Genomic DNA, 20,084 nt, shown 5'->3' with positions numbered 1-20,084 from the left:
ATTAAATAGGATGTTGGTCTGATGTACACTCTTCTAGAGAAGCTTTTAATGTACTCACTGGTAGGAAGCGAGTGCAGCCTAAAAAATGCTTCAGGATGATTTGTAATCTACTACATTCTAAATCCTAGTAAGACTAGCATATCTGTTACAATGATAGAGTGTTCAGTGCTATAAAATACAGTGATCTATGCTAACCACTGGGAACAATATATCTCTTGTAATACCAAAGAATGTGTCAATCTAAGGACACATTAATTTCCCTAACAACAAAGAAAAAATCCTCAAAGATAGAGGTGATCAAAAACATTATTTAGTCTAGATTTCTACATCCTGTTAGGGTTGAATGCACCTAACCATGTTGATGAGATACCCTTTACTACTGAAAAAATGACAAAAGCCACTTACTTGGTGCTGGCTAAAGATTCAAAATGAAAGTTGTTTGTGATTTCCTTGAAGTGAACTCATGAGAAGTGGCCTATTAAAAATGGGGAAAGAATAGTCAAATGTCTGTGAAAGGAGTTGATATGATCTGGGAATATTGTCTGAGGACGAAAGGGATGAAAAGTTCCTTGGTTTTCAAATATGTTAAAAGCCATTATTCTGAGGATGAAAATGAAGGTTGATCCATCTTTTATAACTTGAGAGGAAATGGCTTTCATCTACAGCCTAAAAGATTCAGTTTATCTAAGGGGAGGACTTGGTAAGGAGAGTTATTAGGAGGGTAAGTGAACGAAATGAAGGGAACAACCTCTACAGCAAAGTTTATGCCTGATGTCGACACTTAAGATTTGACAGTCACTCTGTCTCTTGTGGGCTTCCCTAGTGGCTGAGTGGTAAAGATTCTGCCTGTCACTGCAGGAGATGTGGGTTGGATCCCTGGGTCCCTGGGAGGATCCCAGGAAGATCCCCTGGAGAAGGAAATGGAAACCTACGCCAGTGTTCTTGCCTGGAAAATCCATGGAGAGAGGAGCCTGGTGGGCTACAGTCCATGGGGTCACAGAAGAGGTGGGTATGGTTCAGCAACTAGACAACAACATCAACTCTGTTTCTTGTGAAAAGTTTGGTTAAAACCATGTTTACTATTGAAAATTCTTAATGCTAGTATTTACTAGCTTGAACTATTGTAAATTTCATATGAAATTCATTTTAGTTGAAGAAAGAAGCGCTTAAGGCTCAGAGTGCAAGTTTATCCAATAAGAGCAGAGAGGAGACTTGAGAAAGAGCATAACTTTTTTTTTCCAAATAGCTTTTCTTATAACAAGTATAATGTGCCCCATTATTGATATGTATGTTCATGACTTTTCTTATCAGCTGAAAATTAGTATACTTTCTATGGAATGGTGACATTTTATAAACATCATTCACAGTTTTTAGGAAGTTTACACCTGGTATGCATTAAGGAGATTATTGACTTATTGCTTTTCTCTTTATTAATCTAATTACTTGAAAAAAGTTTTACAGTACATATTTTAGGGAATTAAATTTTTCTTTTTGCCTCTAGGATATAGCATCCAAAACAACAAGAGATAGAACCGAAATCCTTAATATAATTAGGAAAAGCAATTTTTGCCTAGTGAAATCACTCAACTCACAAGTTTGAAATTTGGCTTAAAGCAAAAGCTTTTGGAGTTTTTCCCCTAGAAGAATAAAATTGTTTTAGAAAGTTTTAAGCAAACCCGATACATTACCTTTTTTTGGGCCATGCCATGCAGCATGCGGGTTCTTAGATATCCAACCTGTGCCACCAGCATTGGAAGCAGCGTCTCAACCACTGGACCACAGGAAGAGTCCCCCCAAGACACTATTTCTGAATGAATGATCATGATGTTTAGGATATATAGGATGAGGGAGGACCAAATTTTAACATAGAAAATTATCCTGACAGTTCACATGGGGTGCTGACTTCAGTATAATGCAGTGGTTAAAACTGCGGGATTTTTGTGTCATTCATTCAGTCGGCATTTCTGGTGTCCATTGTATTTTAGGCTAATTCCAGGCACTGGGGTCATAAGAATAAATGAGGCAGAAAGAACCTTGCCTTCATGAAATATACATTCTACAGTGAGACAAGCAATGGATAAATGAATAAACAAGTAAGATAATTACTATAGAGAAAATAAATAGGTGTTGAAATGGTGGTCAATTAAATCAGGGTGCTTTGGTGTGGCCTCCTGAGGAGTTAATATTTGAGCTGACAGATTTTAACCCCAATTCTGCCACTTCCTGGTCCTGTGACATTGGACTGATTACTTCTCTGACTTCCAATTTTCTTCTCTATGACATGAAGATATTACTGCCAGAGAAAATATGAGGCTTAAAGAAGACAGCAAAGTAAAGGGCTTGGTGCATATTAAATCATAGCTAACTAACATTAATTAATTACTATTTTGGGCTTCCCAGGTGGCACAGTGGTAAAAATCTGCCTGCTGATGCAAGAGACACAAGAGAGGTAGTTTCAGTTCCTGGGTTGGGAAGATCCCCTGGAGGAGGAAATGGCATCCCACTCCAGTATCCTTGCCTGGAAAACTCCATGAACAGAGAAGACTGGTGGGCTACAGTCCATGGGGTCTCAAAGAGTCAGACAAAACTGAGCAACTGGATACCCACAGACACAATTACTATTTTATTAATAAACTATAAATATTATTCCAAGAGGATTATGAAGCAGTTTTTTTTCATTATGATACATTCTGCTCAGGCTACACAGAGAATTGTTTCTCTCTTGTTGGCAAGTTGAATTGCATTCTGAAGCCTGGCTGACTGATTTATATGTATTAAAACAGTGAGAGAGAGACTTGAAAGAGGTCTCCAATGGCAGGAGTGCTGGTCATTGTCCAGGTAAGGGTGCCTAAGTCCCAGTTACCAAATTTCTGTCTCTCCCTGGCTTTACATCCTATCTTTTTCAGAAACCAGATTCTAGCCCAAGTAAAAGCTTTTTTAGACTCCGAGAAATGGAATTTTAGGCAACTTTCCATTTTTGTTTTTTTTTCCCTCCTCCTTTTCTCCAAATATTAGGTCAAAGCACGAAGAAGAACAGAAAGATCTGCAGAGGGGAAACAGATGTTTATGTTCATTTCACAATCACAGGGCTGGATAGATATGGAAAAGCAAGAACTGCATCCAGGACAGAGCTGTACCCAAACCTCCCCAAGGATCCCAGGCTCTTTCCTGTGTTTTAAAACTCCTTTGCTTCTTCCCATGACAGTAGGTGTTCTCTAAGCTTTCCTCAGTGCCCACTCCGAAGGTCTCACAGTCTTGCTGACTATTGTTTTGCATACAGCAGGCTCAGTGAACGGCGATTCATGCTTGGCAGCTTTGCCAATCACGCCTGAGGCTTCGCTTTCAGCAGCTGGTGCTTGGTGCACCCAAATTTCCCTAATGAGTCTTCTTTCCGCTCCATTTTACAACTCCCACTCTTCTCTGTTGTGAGTCTCTGAGGCTTTTCCCTTTCCTCCCAGGCATCCCTTCTACCCCCGCCCCCCGCCACTTTCTGATTTTCATCCTTGTGAATTCTTTCTTCCAAGGTCTCCCTATGTCCCAGCCATGGGCACAGATCTTTTTATAAAGGACTCTGTTTCCTCATTTAGGAATTTGCTAGCTGTTTCTGAAAGGCTCTAAAGACCTCTTCTGTCTTATACAATTTCTCCTGTTAGAAACTAAGTCAAGAAATGATATATACATGTACTTATTTTCAACTAGCTTTTTACTGATTGAAAGTGTGAAAGTGAAAGTGATAGTCTCTCAGTCTTGTCCGACTCTTTGCGACCCCATGGACTGTAAGCCCACCAGGCTTCTCTGTCTATGGAATTCTCCAGGCAGGAATACTGGAGTGGGTTGCCATGCCCTTCTCCAAGAGGTCTTCCTGACCCAGGGATCAAAACCTGGTTTCCTGCATTGCAGGCAAATTGCTTACTGTCTGAGCCACCAGGGAAGCCCTTTCAATGATTGATGGTTGGTTATAGAATTTTTCTCATCACTTGATTTTTAGGCATCTTTATAGCATAAGGAAGGATTTTCTGAATGTTTTAAATTATATTAGATTGAACTATATGAACTTATGATACCCAAATGGTTTTGAACTACAAAATGATCATTTCATATGTTTACCTAATAAGAATTTCTTAGGATGCTTGCTGAAATTTATATTTACAGCTCTTTCTCTGGTATAGAAGTTCTGGCATGGACCAAAGAAATCTGCATTTTTTTCCTTTTTAAATTGAAGTATAGTTTTCCTTTTTTAAAAATTGAAATATAATAGAAAATAATCTGTATATATGTATCACAAGATGTTGAATATTATTCCCTGTGTTATACAGGTAATTCTTGTTGCTTTTTCATTTTATATATAGCAGTATATATCCATTAATCCTATACTTCTAATTTATCCCTCCCCCCACTGCCTTTCCCCTTTAGTAACCATAAGTTTGTTTTTTATGTCTGTGAGTATGCTTCTGTTTTGCATATAGATTCATTTGTATTATTTTTTAGATTCTCTGTATAAGTGATGTCATATGTTTCTCTTTGTCTGTCTGACTTACTTCACTTAGTATGTATTCTCCAGATCCACCCACGTTTGCTGCAAATGGCAATGTTTCATTCTTTTTTAATGACTGAGTAATATTCCACTGTGTGTGTGTGTGTGTGTGTGTATGTATGTGTGTGTGTGTGTGTGCGTGTGTGTGTGTGTATACATACATACTATAATTACATAGTACATCTTCTTAAACTGATCATCTGTTGATGGGCATTTGGGTTGTTTCCATGTTTTGCTATTGTAAATAGTGCTGCTATAAACATTGAGGAGCATGTATCTTTTTGAATTGGACTTCATCTTTTCTGGATATATGCCAATGAGTGGGATTGCTGGATCACATGGTGGCTCTTTTTGTCCTTTTATTAAAAAAACAAAAAACAAAAAACAAAAAGAGCTACCATATGATCTAGCTACCATATGAAGACCACTGATCTTCCCAGTGGTCACGTATGGTTGTGAGAGCTGGACCATAAAGAAGGTGGAGCGCCAGAGAGTTGATGCCTTTGAACTGTGGTGCTGGAGAAGACCCCTGAGAGTCCCTTGAACAGCAAGGGGGTCAAACCAGTCAATCTTAAGGGAAGTTAACCCTGAATACTCATTGGAAGGACTGATGCTGAAGCTGAAACTTCCAGTATTTTGGTCATCTGATGCAAACAGCTGACTCATTGGAAAAGTCCCTGATGTGGGGAAAGATTGAGGGCAGAAGAAGAAGAGGGTGTCAGAGGATGAGATGGCTGGATGGCCATGCAATGGGCATGAACTTCGGGAGTGGTGAGGGATAGAGAGGCCTGGCGTGCTGCAGTTCTTGGGGTCACAAAGAGATGGACAAACTGGGCAACTGAACAACAACAACATAGTAGCTCTATATTTAGGTTTTTTAAGGAACCTCCATATTGTTTTCCATAGTGGCTGCACCAGTTTGCAGAATCTGCATTTTTGACAAGCAGGTACTGGGAAAATTTGGGAAATACAGGTATTTCATTTGTAGTTGAATGAGCATCTAAATATGATCCTTAGGGAAATTTATATTGTTTATGAGTTTATTGTATTTGATGTAAGACATTTCAGCTTAGCAAATGTGATGATTACTAAGTGTTCATTGAAAATCTGTTTACTCTTTCTTTGGGCATATAGCTAACTTCTGTAAGTGTGGCCTAGGGTTTAACTTCTCTCCAAAGAAATATAAAGAGATGTCATGCCTGCCACTTGCAGACCTGGCCCAGATCACCACTCCTTGCCCACCATATCCTCTCATATTCTGTCTAGATATAGAGCAACACAAAGTGCTACCCAACAGCAGAATCACATGAAGTCATATGAAGTCACATGAAGTCGTATGAAGTCACATAAAGTCTTTTGCTTCATATGCCCTATACATAGCTATTGTTAATTTGAGAGCAATAGGCATTGGCTAGATGAGGCAAACAAAGTATTTTTAAGAAGTATGTCTAGGAAATACTCACTTTGGTCTTGGATGTGGTTACTGAGTACTGAGAACTAACCAGAAACTTAATAAGCTCTTGCTGCTGCAGCTGCTGCTAAGTTGCTTCAGTTGTGTCTGACTCTGTGCGACCCCATAGATGGCAGCCCACCAGGCTCCCCCGTCCCTGGGATTCTCCAGGCAAGAACACTGGAGTGGGTTGCCATTTCCTTCTCCAATGCATGACAATGAAAAGTGAAAGTGAAGTCGCTCAGTCGTGTCCGACTCCTAGCGACCCCATGGACTGCAGCCTACCAGGCTCCTCTGTCCATGGAATTTTCCAGGCAAGAGTACTGGAATGGGTTGCCATTGCCTTCTCCGAAAAAGTTCTTGAGAGAACTGCATTTCCAAAGAAGCTCCAAACTTGGACTAAATGCTCTTATGACTATAAAAATAATACTTGAGGCATGAAATTGCACAAGTAAGAGGCAGGCTGTGACAGTTGTGTGACTCCTAAGAAAGACAGAGTCCCTGTGGCCCAATTCAGATGTGTGTCATGAAGGATAATGAAAGAGGAAGAGGAACTCCCCAGAGACCCAAGCTAGGGGAAGTTCAGAATAATGGACAAAGAAATCCCTCCTGGAGAACAACATAAGGGTCAGTTCAAGAAACGTCTCCCACTGCTAGGTCAGGGAGTCTTCCCAACATTTGCTATCTGGATTCTGTTATTGCTATATCTCTCCTATTCTATTCTGTCCTGAAAGGGGGTTTGGGTATTTTGGTTATCTCATCTCTTCTATCATTGGCTAAGAGGTGACTGTATATATGGGGGAAATAATGAGTCTTCTCCTGACCACAGGAACCGTGTCTCCATCAAATGGAAAGGACCAGGCATCACTTGCAGATGCTAGATTTCAACCTGCTTCACTGAAATATTGGACTCTGTGATCCCTCTTGAGAAAAATTTTGTTTTATATGTAGGAAAAAATGCGCAGGAATATTTGATGGCTAGAGAGTTTGATGCAAACAGAGATGGCTAGATTCCATTAAAATTCATTCTACCCCCTTCTAGGCACATAGGTGGGTTTGTTTTTATTTCCCAGCTTCCCTTAGACATAGATGTGGCCTCATGACTAAGTTATCTGCTTTGGAGTTTGACTGGAAATGGTCTGTCACTTCCAGGCCTGGCACACAAAACTTTCCATGCAAGCCTCTCCACCATGCTCTTTCTCAGTAGTCTGGTTGGATGGGAGATCTTAAGGGATGGTGGGATCACAAAATGAAAATAACCTGGGTCCCTAAATGACTAAATGAAGGAAAGTAGCCCAACTGACATAAATACCTATTCAGGACCATAAATTAGCAAGGTGTTAATCCCTTACATATTTGGGTCTATTTGTTAGAACAGGTTAGCATATCCTAACTAACAGTGAGTTTTTGATTAATGTGATTAGCTCTAAACCTACACACTGCTTACATTGTTTATTTACTGTTTCATGGCCTCTGCTTACTTCATTACAAGTTATTTAACCTTAGCAAATTGGTTAATAACTTTGAGACTTGGTTTCCTCATCAGTCAAATTTAGGAAAATTAATACCTCATAGGTTCATTATGAGGATACAATGAATTGATGTATGAAAACATCTCAAAATATGCTCATAGCAAGGACTTTGTAAGTGTGTAGCTATTGTTATTGTTGTTAGTACATATTCTAGTAGCGTTTGGGTTTTGTAATTAAATAGTACCACACTGCTTGTAGGATTACACGTGGCCATAATGAAATTCAAACTGAGGCTGCGAATGAGGAACATCATGAATAAAAGCTGTATTGTGAACCAGTACAAAACGCTGAATGAATACACAAGAATAGGTCCTTTTGTCTGGTGAGAATTAGGCACATCCAAAAAGTTGGTGGACTTCAGAGTATTCAGGAATGATGCCAGGCCAGTCAGTGATTCACAGTGGGTCCCTTTTGAGTTCTCGGTGGAATTTGTCTTGACTGAGTTATACCCGGAAAATTAACTGTTTGGATTCTGCTAACTAACCAAGGGATGACATTGATTTTTGTTTGTGGGAAAGTAAATTTTCAGCCTTATTAGAACCTGTGTCTCTACACAGAGGGTAGGACCTCTGTAGAGCCTTGTGATCTTGTGCTCAGAATTGGTGAGCGAGATGATTTCTGTTGAGTTTTCATACCTGTCCTTTCCTCAGAGGCCTCACATGAGTTGCCCACCTTTCTATTGCCTTTGTGGAATAGGCTAACTACATTCCAAAACAAAGATATCCAATGTACTGGGCCATTGGTGAGCCAAGTTTTCTCTTTGCCCTACCACAAGAGGGAGTGATGGCAGATTCTGAAAATGCCATCCTGGAAATGAAGTACTGATTACCTGAAGCCCAACTTTGTTGGGCAATCAGTAGTAAACTTTATGAAGGGTTTCCTAGCTTGGGCAGTGAAAGGAGCCAGGCTGTGTGGAACTAAAAGTCTTGGTCACAGGGAGTCTGTCCACTGAAGCCTGAATTGGTCACAGGCCTTGGTTTGTTGCCAGCTAAATCTGGAATGCAGGAGGGTTATAAACTGCAGATGTAGTTTCTAATCCCTGGAGCATGACTTTTCTTGGGTCGCTATGGTCACAGATACTTAATTCTCTTTTTCCCTCTTCTATTCCTTCTTAGTCCTAAGAGGTGAAGCTCACAGTTTACTCCTCTGCAGTACTTTGGCTTTCCGAGTGTAATTTCCACCCCTGAGCCTCTGAATGTGCTCGTGCACATAGGCATCACAGTGTAGACTGTGGAAGGAACTATCTGTACAATTCCTGTTACTGTACCTTTGGTGTGGCCTCCAAGAGTCCAGAAAAACATCACTCATCGCACTATCACACTGCCTCACGAAGAGACTTTGGAGAGTGGAATACCTATAAGATATTGGGCTTTTGAGCATCATGTTGGAGTTTTGAACAGAGAGATTTGACTGGCCCATTCTTGTCTCCTCTTCCACTCACTTCTTTTATATTTTTGCCTAAGGTTAAAAGCCTGCTGATTTATTTCATAGTCCCATGAGAGGTGTTTTAGGTTTTCTTTTGGCTTACAAAAAATGAATCTCATCCATTCTCCAGAGACTCACAGGTATCTTTGGAAAGAACAAAAGAGAAACTTCTGAGTAAATATTCCCGAAGGGGCAGAACTGTGTCATAACACTGTATAAGCCTGGGGCTTTGTTTTATTTACTGTTTATTATTTTTTTCCTTCTGGATTGGACATAGTTTCCTTCCAATGCTCTGGCCATTAGGGTTATGATGGAGTCTACCTTGGACCAATCATCATTTAATTAGTTGGAAAAAGTTTAGAATTGACTTTAAGCTCTCTGTGAAAACAACATCCTTTTACATCTCATTCAGCTGATAGAGCAACAAACTGTTTTTCCCTTTTCCACAAATTGTGCTAATTTCCTGCATAGGCAGCCGGGTTTGCAAATAGTGACAACATAAATTTTTTAAACACAGGTGGTTTTCCTAGAGAGATGGGTGATAGGCGAAAGAGCCACAGACATGACTGATTCTCATACAGAGGATAAATGAAATGGTGAATGAGGTATGTCAGGCAGAGGCTTTAACTTGAATGGGATGCTTTTATGCCACACACATCAACAGACAAACCATAAGCATAATCCAACTCAACATACAATCTAACTAAACTAGAAATGGAAGTGTTATCCTTATGACATATGCGGTGTGAAACATTAATTGATACTACTTTATCCGTGAGATGTCTGCCACAAAACTCAAAGCTGAAGATAAGATGAAGCCAGGATGGGAGAAGAAATATGGTTATTCTGTGGTAAGCTGTGAAATCTCTAAAGGTTGTTAGGACACGTAGAGTCATCACTGGGAATAGGAAACAGTGCCCAGAGATATTTCTTAGGCACATCTGCGGACTTTTTAATCTTCCTTTAACTGCCCTCAGTTTTTAGACCTAGCTCTTAGTTGAACTTGGAGTTACTCTGGAACATGCTCTTTTATAAAGAACTATAAATGAGCGGGCCACTCAAAATTTATGTAAACTTTTAAATATAATGTAAATGGAGGAATTTGAGTACATCCTGTCTGTTTCCAAGTGAAATTTATACACTGAATACATTGGGCTTCCCTGGTGGCTCAGTTGGTAAAGAATCTGCCTGCAATGTGGTAGACCCAGTTTTGATCTTTAGGTTGGGAAGACCCGCTGGAGAAGGAGATGAAAACCCATTCCAGTATTCTTTCCTGGAGAATTCCATGGATAGAGAAGCATGGCAGGCTACAGTTCATGCAGTTGCAAAGAGTTGGACACGACTGAGCAAATAAACATGACATTGGCCCATTAGATCAAGAAAATTCAATGCTGTATTATAATTCTGTGAACAAAATAGTTAACAAATATAATATATTTAATAAATATTTTATAAGTTTCCTTCCTAAAGAGACATCTATTGGACTGACAATTTGTTCATTTATTCATCAAAGTTTTAATGGACCAGGAATTTATCTAAGCACAGGAGGAATGAGATGATGAAGACATTCTAATGCATTAATTCAGTAACTGTCTTTTGAGAGTACACTGGATGTTGAGTTCTATTTTAGAAGATGGAGATAGAGCAGAGAACAAGACAAAGCCCTCGCCCTCATGGAGTTTACATTCCAATACAGGATAAAAATAGTAAGCAAAGAAATATAAGAATAATGTCAAGTAGTGTTAAATCTTATGAAGAAAGATGAAGCAGGATAAAAAGTTAAAGAGTGACTCTGTAGGCATGCGTGTTGGTGTTTGTGTGAATGCATTAAACAATGTCATCAGTTGACACTGAGGGGGATTTGGAGGGAATAAGGTCAGGTTGGGGGAAGAGCAAAAGCATAACCTTCAAGGGAAGATGAGGTTTGGTGTGGCTGAAGAACATCAAGATGGCTGGTGTGGCTCGAGCAAAAATACTGCAGAGCAGAGTGTTAGAACTGGAGGTTGGGGAGATAACACGGCCCAAGTCATGGAGTGCCTTGGAGACTGTGATAAATGATGGAGTCTTAGGGTGAAAGGAGGTGACTAGTGGATTTGGGGCTGTGGGTAGCCCCTCTGTGAAAAACTGACTGGAGGGGGCCAGACTGGAAGCAGGGAACTGGGATGTGATGATAGACGTTTGGATGAGGAATGATGGTGGTGTGGACAAGAATGAAAGCAGGGGAGTGGTGAGAAGTGATCAGGCTTGAGACGTATATTGAATATTGACCTGATTTGTAGTAGGAAGGGGTAATAACTAGTGGTTTGGATGGAGCGATGTGGAAGGTACTGTCAAGGGGAGAAAGCAGTTAGGGATAATACCAAAGTTTTTGTTCTGAGCCACTGGTTGGAAAAGAGTAGTCATATACGTCTATTGGGAACACTAGAGGAGGAGCAGATTGGGAGAATTAACAAAAATTCTGCTTTGGACAGGTTAAGTTTGAGATGTCTATTAGATATCCAAATTAACAGTTGGATATATGAATCTGAGTCGGGTTTTTTTTTTTTTTAATGTGGTAGAGCTATACATTTCGGAGTTATCGGTGTATGCTGCTGCTAAGTCGCTTCAGTCGTGTCCGACTCTATGCGACCCCACAGACTGGACTATGCAGCCCACCAGGCTCCGCCGTCCCTGGGATCCTCCAGGCAAGAACACTGGAGTGGGTTGCCATCTCCTTCTTCAGTGTATAAACAGTATTTAAGTCCATGAGACTAGATACAATCAACTTGGGCACAGATAGAGAAGACGATGGAGAGACTGAATATTAAACTATGCTGATGTATAGTGATAGGGAAGAGATGGAGAAGGCAGCAGCGGAGATAGAGAATTGCCATTGAGGGGAATAAAAACTAGGAGAATGTTATATCCCAGGAACCAAGGGAGTGTTTCAAGAAGGAGAGTATAAGCCATAAGAAAAGCCTCCAAGAGACCAAGTAAGATGAAGACTTAGAGTTTTTTTTTTTTTTTCCTTATTGGCCACACTACAGCTTTTGGGATCTAAGTTCCCTGACCAGGGTTTGAACCTAGGTCCTTGGCAGTGAGCGCTTGGACTCATAACTCCTGGACCATCAAGAAAGTCCCAATAACATAGAATAGAACATTGGTTTTGACAAGACATGACCCTTTCTTTCAGGAGTTTATAGTATAGTGGCAGTGGGGAAGTAAAGGAAACAAGCAAATTGCTCTCAATTGCGGAAGTTGTGTTCTAGCAATGTTGACACATTTCTGGACATGGGTTGAGGAAGGAGCAAGGAATTTTCCTTGGAGAGACAAGGAAAGCTACATTGAGCAGATGTACATTTTTTTTTTGGCAGATGTACTTTTGGATTTTGGTAGGTAGGATGGAGGGAAAAAAAACAAGATTCATAAAACTTTAAAACATTTCTTTTCTAGTTGGTTGTTGATTTTTTTACAATCACTCTTGCAAAACTAATATTTCCTCTCAAGTGAATATCCAACTACAATTACTCCATGTAGACATATTTATCAATTATCAGTAAACATGATGACTATATTATAAGGACAATATACACATTCAATCATACCCTGTTCCATTTGGAGGACACTCTTGTAATGATATTCTTCCTGGTTGTAGCCTTTATCTTTTAATTATACTTTAATTCCTTTTCATATCTGTATTCAAGTGTAGAGACCCTATTCTTTTTTCTTATTGAAGTACAGTTGATTTAAAACATTGTGTTGATTTCTGCTATATAGCAAAGTGATTTAGTTATACATGTATATATAATTTTTTATATTCTTTTCCATTATGGCTTTTCACAGGATATTGAATGTAATTCCCTGTGCCATGCAGTAAGACCTTGTTTATTGATTGTGTATATAAGATTTTGTTGTTCAGTTGCTAGGTTGTGTCCGATTCTTTGTGACCCCATGGACTGACCCCATGCATGCCAGGCTTCCCCATCCTTCACTATCACCCAGAGTTTGCTCAGATTCATGTCCATTGAATTGGTGATGCTATCTAACCATCTCATCCCTATGCTTAATCATAGTAGCTGCTATGTACCTAATACTTACCATATGTAAGACATTGTTCTAAGAACTACATGTATTAATTTATTTTGTTCTCATGACCTTAATATCTCTACTGTCCCTTTAAAAGATTCATGACAACTGAGGCACAGAGAAGTTGAGCAACTTACTTAAGGCCACACAGTAATGGCAGAGTCAATATTAGAATTGGGCTGCTCTGGCTTCAGAGCTCACTACTTTGAGCAGTATGCAGATGTGACCATACTATTATATCTTTACCTTTCTAAGATAGGTAGTTATTAGGGAAAAATCTGTGCAGCTCATGAAATTCTCCAGGCCAGAATACTGGAGTGGGTAGTCTTTCCCTTCTCCAGGGGATCTTCCCAACCCAGGGATCAAACCCAGTCTCCCACATTGCGGGTACTTTCTTTACCAGTGGAACCAGAAGGGAAGCCCTTTCACATCTCTAAGGGATAGGCTCTCTTTGACTTGAATTTTTCTGAATTCCTTGACTTCAGTTTTCCAAAGACTCAGTAAACTAGTTGCAGGTTGTCACTGCAGAATGAGCCAGAAGGACCCATGGACTAGATACTGAATACTTCTCCACATGGAGAAGAGATCATGAGGTCTTCTACAGTTGACTGTGGATTTTCATGTGACTGTATCAGGGTTTACGTTCAATCAGTTCATACATGAAGAGGATGGTGGTAAAGAGAGTTAGGGTCTTTGTGGTGGAGAAGATCTCTCTACTGATGAAAATGTTCACTTCATTGGGCTTCATATACAAAGGTGTATATGGCTCACATCTTTATTTCCCTTAAAGATGTGAGATATTGTGTACTTTAAAAAGGTACAAAGTGTAAGCTTGTGAGATACTGTGTACTTAAAAAATGTACAAAATGTAAAAGTAACAATGTTTGGGAGTGGCTACTATGTGCAAAAGAACTGTACAGAACTGTACAAAGAAGATCTTCACGACCCAGATAATCATGATAGTGTGATCACTCACCTAGAGCCAGATATCCTGGAATGTTAAGTCAAGTGGGCCTTAGGAAGCATCACTATTAACAAAGCTAGTGGAGGTGATGGAATTCCAGTTGAGCTATTTCAAATCCTAAAAGATGATGCTGTGAAAGTGCTGCACTCAATATGTCAGCAAATTTGGAAACTCAGCAGTGGCCACAGGACTGGAAAAGGCCAGTTTTCATTCCACAGAAAGGCAATGCCAAAGAATGCTCAAATTACCACACAAGTGCACTCATCTCACACGCTACTAAAGTAATGCTCAAAATTCTCCAAACCAGCCTTCAGCAATACGTGAACCATGAACTTCCAGATGTTCAAGCTGTTTTTAGAAAAGGCAGAGGAAACAGAGATCAAATTGCCAACATCTGCTGGATCATGGAAAAAGCAAGAGAGTTCCAGAAAAACAGCTATTTCTGCTTTATTGATGATGCCAAAGCCTTTGACTGTGTGGATCACAATAAACTGTGGAAAATTCTGAAAGAGATGGGAATATCAGACCCACCTGACCTGCCTCTTGAGAAACCTATATGCAGGTCAGGAAGCAAGAGTTAGAACTGGACATGGAACAACAGTCTGGTTCCAAACAGGAAAAGGAGTATGTCAAAGCTGTATATTGTCACCCTGTTATTTAACTTCTATGCAGAGTACATCATGAGAAACGCTGGGCTGGAATAAGCACAAGCTGGAATCAAGATTGCCGGGAGAAATATCAATAACCTCAGATGTGCAGATGACACCACACTTATGGCAGAAAGCGAAGAAGAACTAAAGAGCCTTTTGATGAAAGTGAAAGAGGAGAGCAAAAAAGTTGGCTTAAAGCTCAACATTCAGAAAATGAAGATCATGGCAGCTGGTCCCATCACTTCATGGGAAATAGATGGGGAAACAGTGGAAACAGTGTCAGACTTTATTTTTTTGGGCTCCAAAATCACTGCAGATGGTGATTGCAGCCATGAAATTAAAAGACGCTTACTCCTTGGAAGGAAAGTTATGACCAACCTAGACAGCATATTTAAAAGCAGAGACATTGCTTTGTCAACAAAGGTCCCTCTAGTCAAGGCTATGGTTTTTCCAATAGTCATGTATGGATGTGAGAGTTGGACTATAAAGAAAGCTGAGCACCGAAGAACTGATGCTTTTGAAATATGGTGTTGGAAAAGACTCTTGAGAGTCCATTCAACTGCAAGGAGATCCAACCAGTCCATCCTAAAGGAGATCTGTCCTGGGTGTTCTTTGGAAGGATTGATGTTGAAGCTGAAACTCTAACATTTTGGCCACCTGATGTGAAGAGCTCACTCATTGGAAAAGACCCTGATGCTGGGAAAGATTGAAGGCAGGAGGAGAAGGGGATGACAGAGGATGAGATGGTTGGATGGCATCACCAATTCAATGCACATGAGTTTGGATAAACTCTGGGAGTTGGTAACGGACAGGGAGGCCTGGCGTGCCGTGGTTCATGGGGTTGCAAAGAGTCGGACACGACTGAGCGACTGAACTGAACTGAACTATGAGCAAAGTATTGCTTTGGTAATAGTGGCTGTGATATCTTAAGAGCTAAAACAAGGAATAGCCAAAATCTAGATGCTTTAATGCTCAAATAACAGCAAGTATGTATACAACTGAAACAAAATAATTTGTTCCTGGTGAAATCTAGAGGTGGTCCAGACTTTGTTTCCTCTCTGATATTTTTTATAGGCCGATTTTACCTCTAAAGACAGTTTTATCCTTTTTCTTTGTGACACTGTGCTGTAATTGGTTTGCCCAAAAGTTGGAGATGGGATATGTAATTTAAAAAAATATTTATTTACTTATTTTAATTTTGCTGCATTGGTTCTTAGTTACAGCATGTGGGATCTTTCAGTGCAGCTTGCGGGCCCTCTGGTTGTGGCATATGGGCTTAGTTGGCCACGGCATGCGGGATCTTAGTTCCCCAACCAATGAGTCCAATGCGTTGCAAGGCAGATGCTTAACCACTGGACCACTAGGGGAATCCCACGGATAAGCAATTTTTAAAATCACTCGAAACCTTGTGGGTTCTATTTTTTTTTTGTTAGCAGTTTTTGAAATTAGGTAGTCCTTTGGACTGTAAGGAGATCAAATCAGTCAATCCTAAAGGAAAGAACCCTGGCTATTCATTGGAAGGACTGATGCTGAAGGTGAAGCTCTGATACTCTGGCCACCTGATGCCAAGAACCAACTCATTGGAAAAGACCCTGGTGTTGGGAAAGATTGAGGGCAGGAGGAGAAGGGGATGACAGAGGATGAGATGGTTGGATGGCATCACTGACTCAATGGACATGAATCTGAGCAAACTCCAGGAAATAGTGAAGGACAAGGAAGCCTGGCATGCTGCAGTCCAAGAGGTCTCAAAGAGCTGGACAAGACTTAGTGACTGGATGACAACAACAATCTGCCAGTTCCCTAGCCTGGCAGAAAGAGAATGTAGAATAAATAACCTTTGCTAAGATGTTTACGGTCAAGATCCTATTGATTTTCTTAAGTTGCAGACCTAATCTTACAATTAGATTTTTTTTTTTCTCTCCTCAGGGTGAAAGTCTATCTGTACTTCTCTTCTTTCTGTTCTCATTAAAAGGTTCTTCTCTGGGCATGTATGTGTGTGTGCTTAGTTGCTCAGTCATGTCTGACTCTTTGTGACCCTATGGACTGTAGCCCACCAGGCTTGTCTGTCCACGGGATTTCCCAGGCAAGAATACTGGAGTGGGTTGCCATTCCCTTCTCCAGGGGATTTTCCCAATCCAGGGATCAAATTCAAGTCTCCCAAGTGCAAGCAGATTCTTTACCGTCTGAGCCACCAGGGAAACCCTTCTCTGGGCACAGCCACTAATTTCAGAAAAGCTTAAAGGAATTAGTGTTCAAATTTGCTCTTAATTCCTACAAATATAGAAAAACCTGTTAGAGAGTGGATGCTATTTTCACTGTGGGTTTCTCCCTGTCTGCTATGTAATAGTGTCATAAATCAGGTACATCTAGCACGAGGAGACGTAGGTGACTGTTTAGTTCTAGAAAAGAAGCTACTTCCTACAGAAAGGATTTCAAATAGCCCCACAGCAAAGCCAGCACTCAAACAGGTTTCCTGTGGGCTATTTCCCCTCTGCTGCTCAGGACCCAAAGCCAAAGTGAAGAAGAGAAATGTCCCTATCACAAAATCTCAAATCTGGTAACTCAAGCTGATCTTACAGTGATCAAGCAGTTCATCACATTCCAAAAAGCTGTAAAATCTAGGCTATTGTAAATGGAAACATTTGATGAATTTGCTTTTAAGAAGTTTAATCGGATTTATTTTAGAGATTAAGAGAAAAATAAGAGTCAAAGTGGAAAAAATTAGATAAGCAATCACATGAGAAACTTTGGAACACTCAATATAACCGAAAAAATTAAGCTGTAACTACAGTATCTTAACTGTCAGACCTTAAAATATTTTATGCCATATTTTGTACTTTCGGGACATATGTTGAAATAATTAAGAAATTTTATATTAATCTTTATTTTTACTTTTAAAACATATTGATTAAAAACCTCTTTTAATTCAAAATACAGATTGCCTAACAGATATTTAAAATCTTTGACTACTTTTTCTTCAATCTACTTCCACAGGAAAATGAAAGTACATCAGGATAGCACCAATTATTATGGAAAAATGAATGTTCTAATACTACTAATTTCAGCATTTCATTTATAAATGGCATGGGGTGAATATATGAGAAGTGGCAAGAACACTTCTTTCACCAGTTGTGTAACTAGTGGGGTTTTTTTTTTTGTAAAAGAGAATTGTGACGCACCACATTGTTAATCAGCTATACCCCAATACAAAACAAAAAGGTGAAAAGAACTGCGATGCAATTACACTACATTTTATAATGTTCACATTAAAGAAAGTTGATGAATCTTCAGGCAAATATTAAGTGACATTTCTAGCCCCAAAGTCCAGACGGCAATGCAGCGTATTTCCCCAGCATTATTCTTTTGGTTTAAGTGGAGAAAAGAGTTACAATAAAAGTGATATACAGGTTGTTCTAACAACCGCAAAGACCTTGGTTGCTGTGACGCCCAGCTACCTGGCTTGCGCCAGGCCTGCACCCAGGACTGACAGTGGAGATAAGCCAGGCCCCTCTGAAGCAGGGATGTTACCTCCCACACCTGTGACGCAGGGGTGGGTATCCCACTTTCTTACCTGCGTAGTGATCGAACACAGTGGGCACATACTCCTCGGGGAAGGCGTCGTTGGCGTAGCTCATCAGCAGGCAGGTCTTGCCCACGGCGCCGTCCCCCACCACCACACACTTGAGCATCTTTTTCTCCTCGTGGCCACCGCAGCCGCAGCTGCTGTCATTTCCCTCCTGGCAGTTCATGCTCGCGGCTGCAGCTGCTGTGACTGTGCTGTGGCTGTTGCTTCTCCCACTTCTTCCAAAGCCCATGAAGCCCGTGGCAGGCTTGAGATCACTCTGCCTTACTCGGGGTAACTGGGACCCTGCAGACTCGCCCGAGGTGGCTGGCACATGCCCTCGCACTCACCATACTGATCGGGACAGGTAACACACTGGGAGAGTGATTAAAAGCATCTGTCCCTTTCCCCCATCAGTTCAAGTTAAGAAATCCTCATCTTCACCGAATTCTAGGGCATTCCTGGGAGTCTAGAAATTTCAGCAGCTAGAGGGTTTCACTTTGGTCCCCTGTTCTCTAAGCCTGAGGGAAGACACTGTGGAATTTTGCTAAATCTTCCCCATTTTCCACTTCACATCTAACATGGAGGAAAGCTGGGCTTTTTAAATGGAGTTTTTCCTTGCTTCCTCCAGCTTGCCGAGTGTCAGGAAATCATGGGTTTCCTGCTGCATTCCATATTAGGATCAGTGGGCTGGAGAAGGCTGCAACAATGGGAGCTCTGTGTGTGTGTGTTTGTACTTCTGGGGAACGCTGCCAGGACATGGAGTGGGAAAACACTAGGGGTCCCACTGCAGACTCAAGCTGTCAGACTTCCTGTTTCATCCAGGGCTGGAGAGCCTGTTTGCCTCTGGCTGGCTGGGAAGAGGCTGACGAAAGGATGAAAACCCCGGAGTCCTGTCTGCCACAGAAACACAGGGAACCACACCAGCCGTTGTAGGATAATATATGACATCATTCCTCACTGAGTCACCAGTTGAAAGCTCTGCAAATTAAAACTGGACAGTTCTTCACATACTTAAACGAGAAACCGTAAGAACTTTGTCCTGGCAATAAAGAAGAAAACCTTCCAGAGTTTCACTGTTTCAAAGGGAAATGTTCTTGTAGATTGTAGGTTTAAGATGTGTGATCAGGTTTATAAGCTGCCACATTTGAGCTCAACACTCGTACGTGTATTCCAGACACAAACATTTTTATGGTTGTAGCACATAAGAAATCAATCAGATGTGGGATGTTTGCATCTTCTTATTAGCGAATAAACACACATGTCTTGGCTCACCCTTACTTTTGGAAATGAGAGTATGTGGGACAGCTTTATTGGTTTGTTTCAGGTCTCCAAACGCTGCTTTTTCTTGAACAGTTCCATTTTTGATTTAGTCTTCTCCCTTTGGTCAGCCTGGTCCTCTTCAATTACAAAGGAGCCATTGGCACCTAATTTATTTGTCTGTTGGGTCACTCAAAATGAAGCCCCTTTGAAGCACTGAGTGTGATTAATGTACTCAATCTTAGAAAAGCAGTGGAACTCTGCAAGTGTTTCTGACAAATGGGTCAAGTACATTTTTGATGCGGGAACTGTGTGTTTCTTTGAGATTTTTGAGAATTGATTTTAAGAATTCAGATTATCCAATTGATTTGAGGAGGTTTCCCCCCCCGCCCCCCAGGGGTAGGGTGAGAAGTCTATTTTAATGAGTGGCTATAAAGAATTCTCCTGCCAATGCAGGAGATGCAAGAGATGTGGTTTGATTCTTGGGTCAGGAAGATCCCCTGGAGTAGGAAATGGCAAACCACTCTAGTATTCTTGCCTGGAAAATGCCTTGGACAGGGGAACCTGGTGTACTATAGTTCATGGGGTAGCAAAAGTCGAACACAACTGAGCACATGTGCACTCACTCATGCATCAATAATA

General features: G+C 40.7%; 1 protein-coding gene across 1 annotated transcript in view; it reads right to left on the bottom strand.

The window, feature by feature from the left end:
• The window catches only part of RHOJ (ras homolog family member J), a 95,926-nt gene extending 77,157 nt beyond the window's left edge, over window positions 1–18,769 (bottom strand). The window contains exon 1 of the mRNA XM_052646467.1: window positions 18,192–18,769. Coding sequence (XP_052502427.1) covers window positions 18,192–18,435 — 244 coding nt within the window. The 5' untranslated portion in view covers window positions 18,436–18,769. The remainder of the gene's footprint in view (window positions 1–18,191) is intronic.
• Between the last annotated feature and the right edge of the window lie 1,315 nt (window positions 18,770–20,084).

This window comes from Budorcas taxicolor, chromosome 10 (genome assembly GCF_023091745.1).
Source record: "Budorcas taxicolor isolate Tak-1 chromosome 10, Takin1.1, whole genome shotgun sequence".
In the NCBI taxonomy this organism is placed as follows: domain Eukaryota; kingdom Metazoa; phylum Chordata; class Mammalia; order Artiodactyla; family Bovidae; genus Budorcas; species Budorcas taxicolor.
This window is presented reverse-complemented; position numbering and strand designations above follow the sequence as displayed.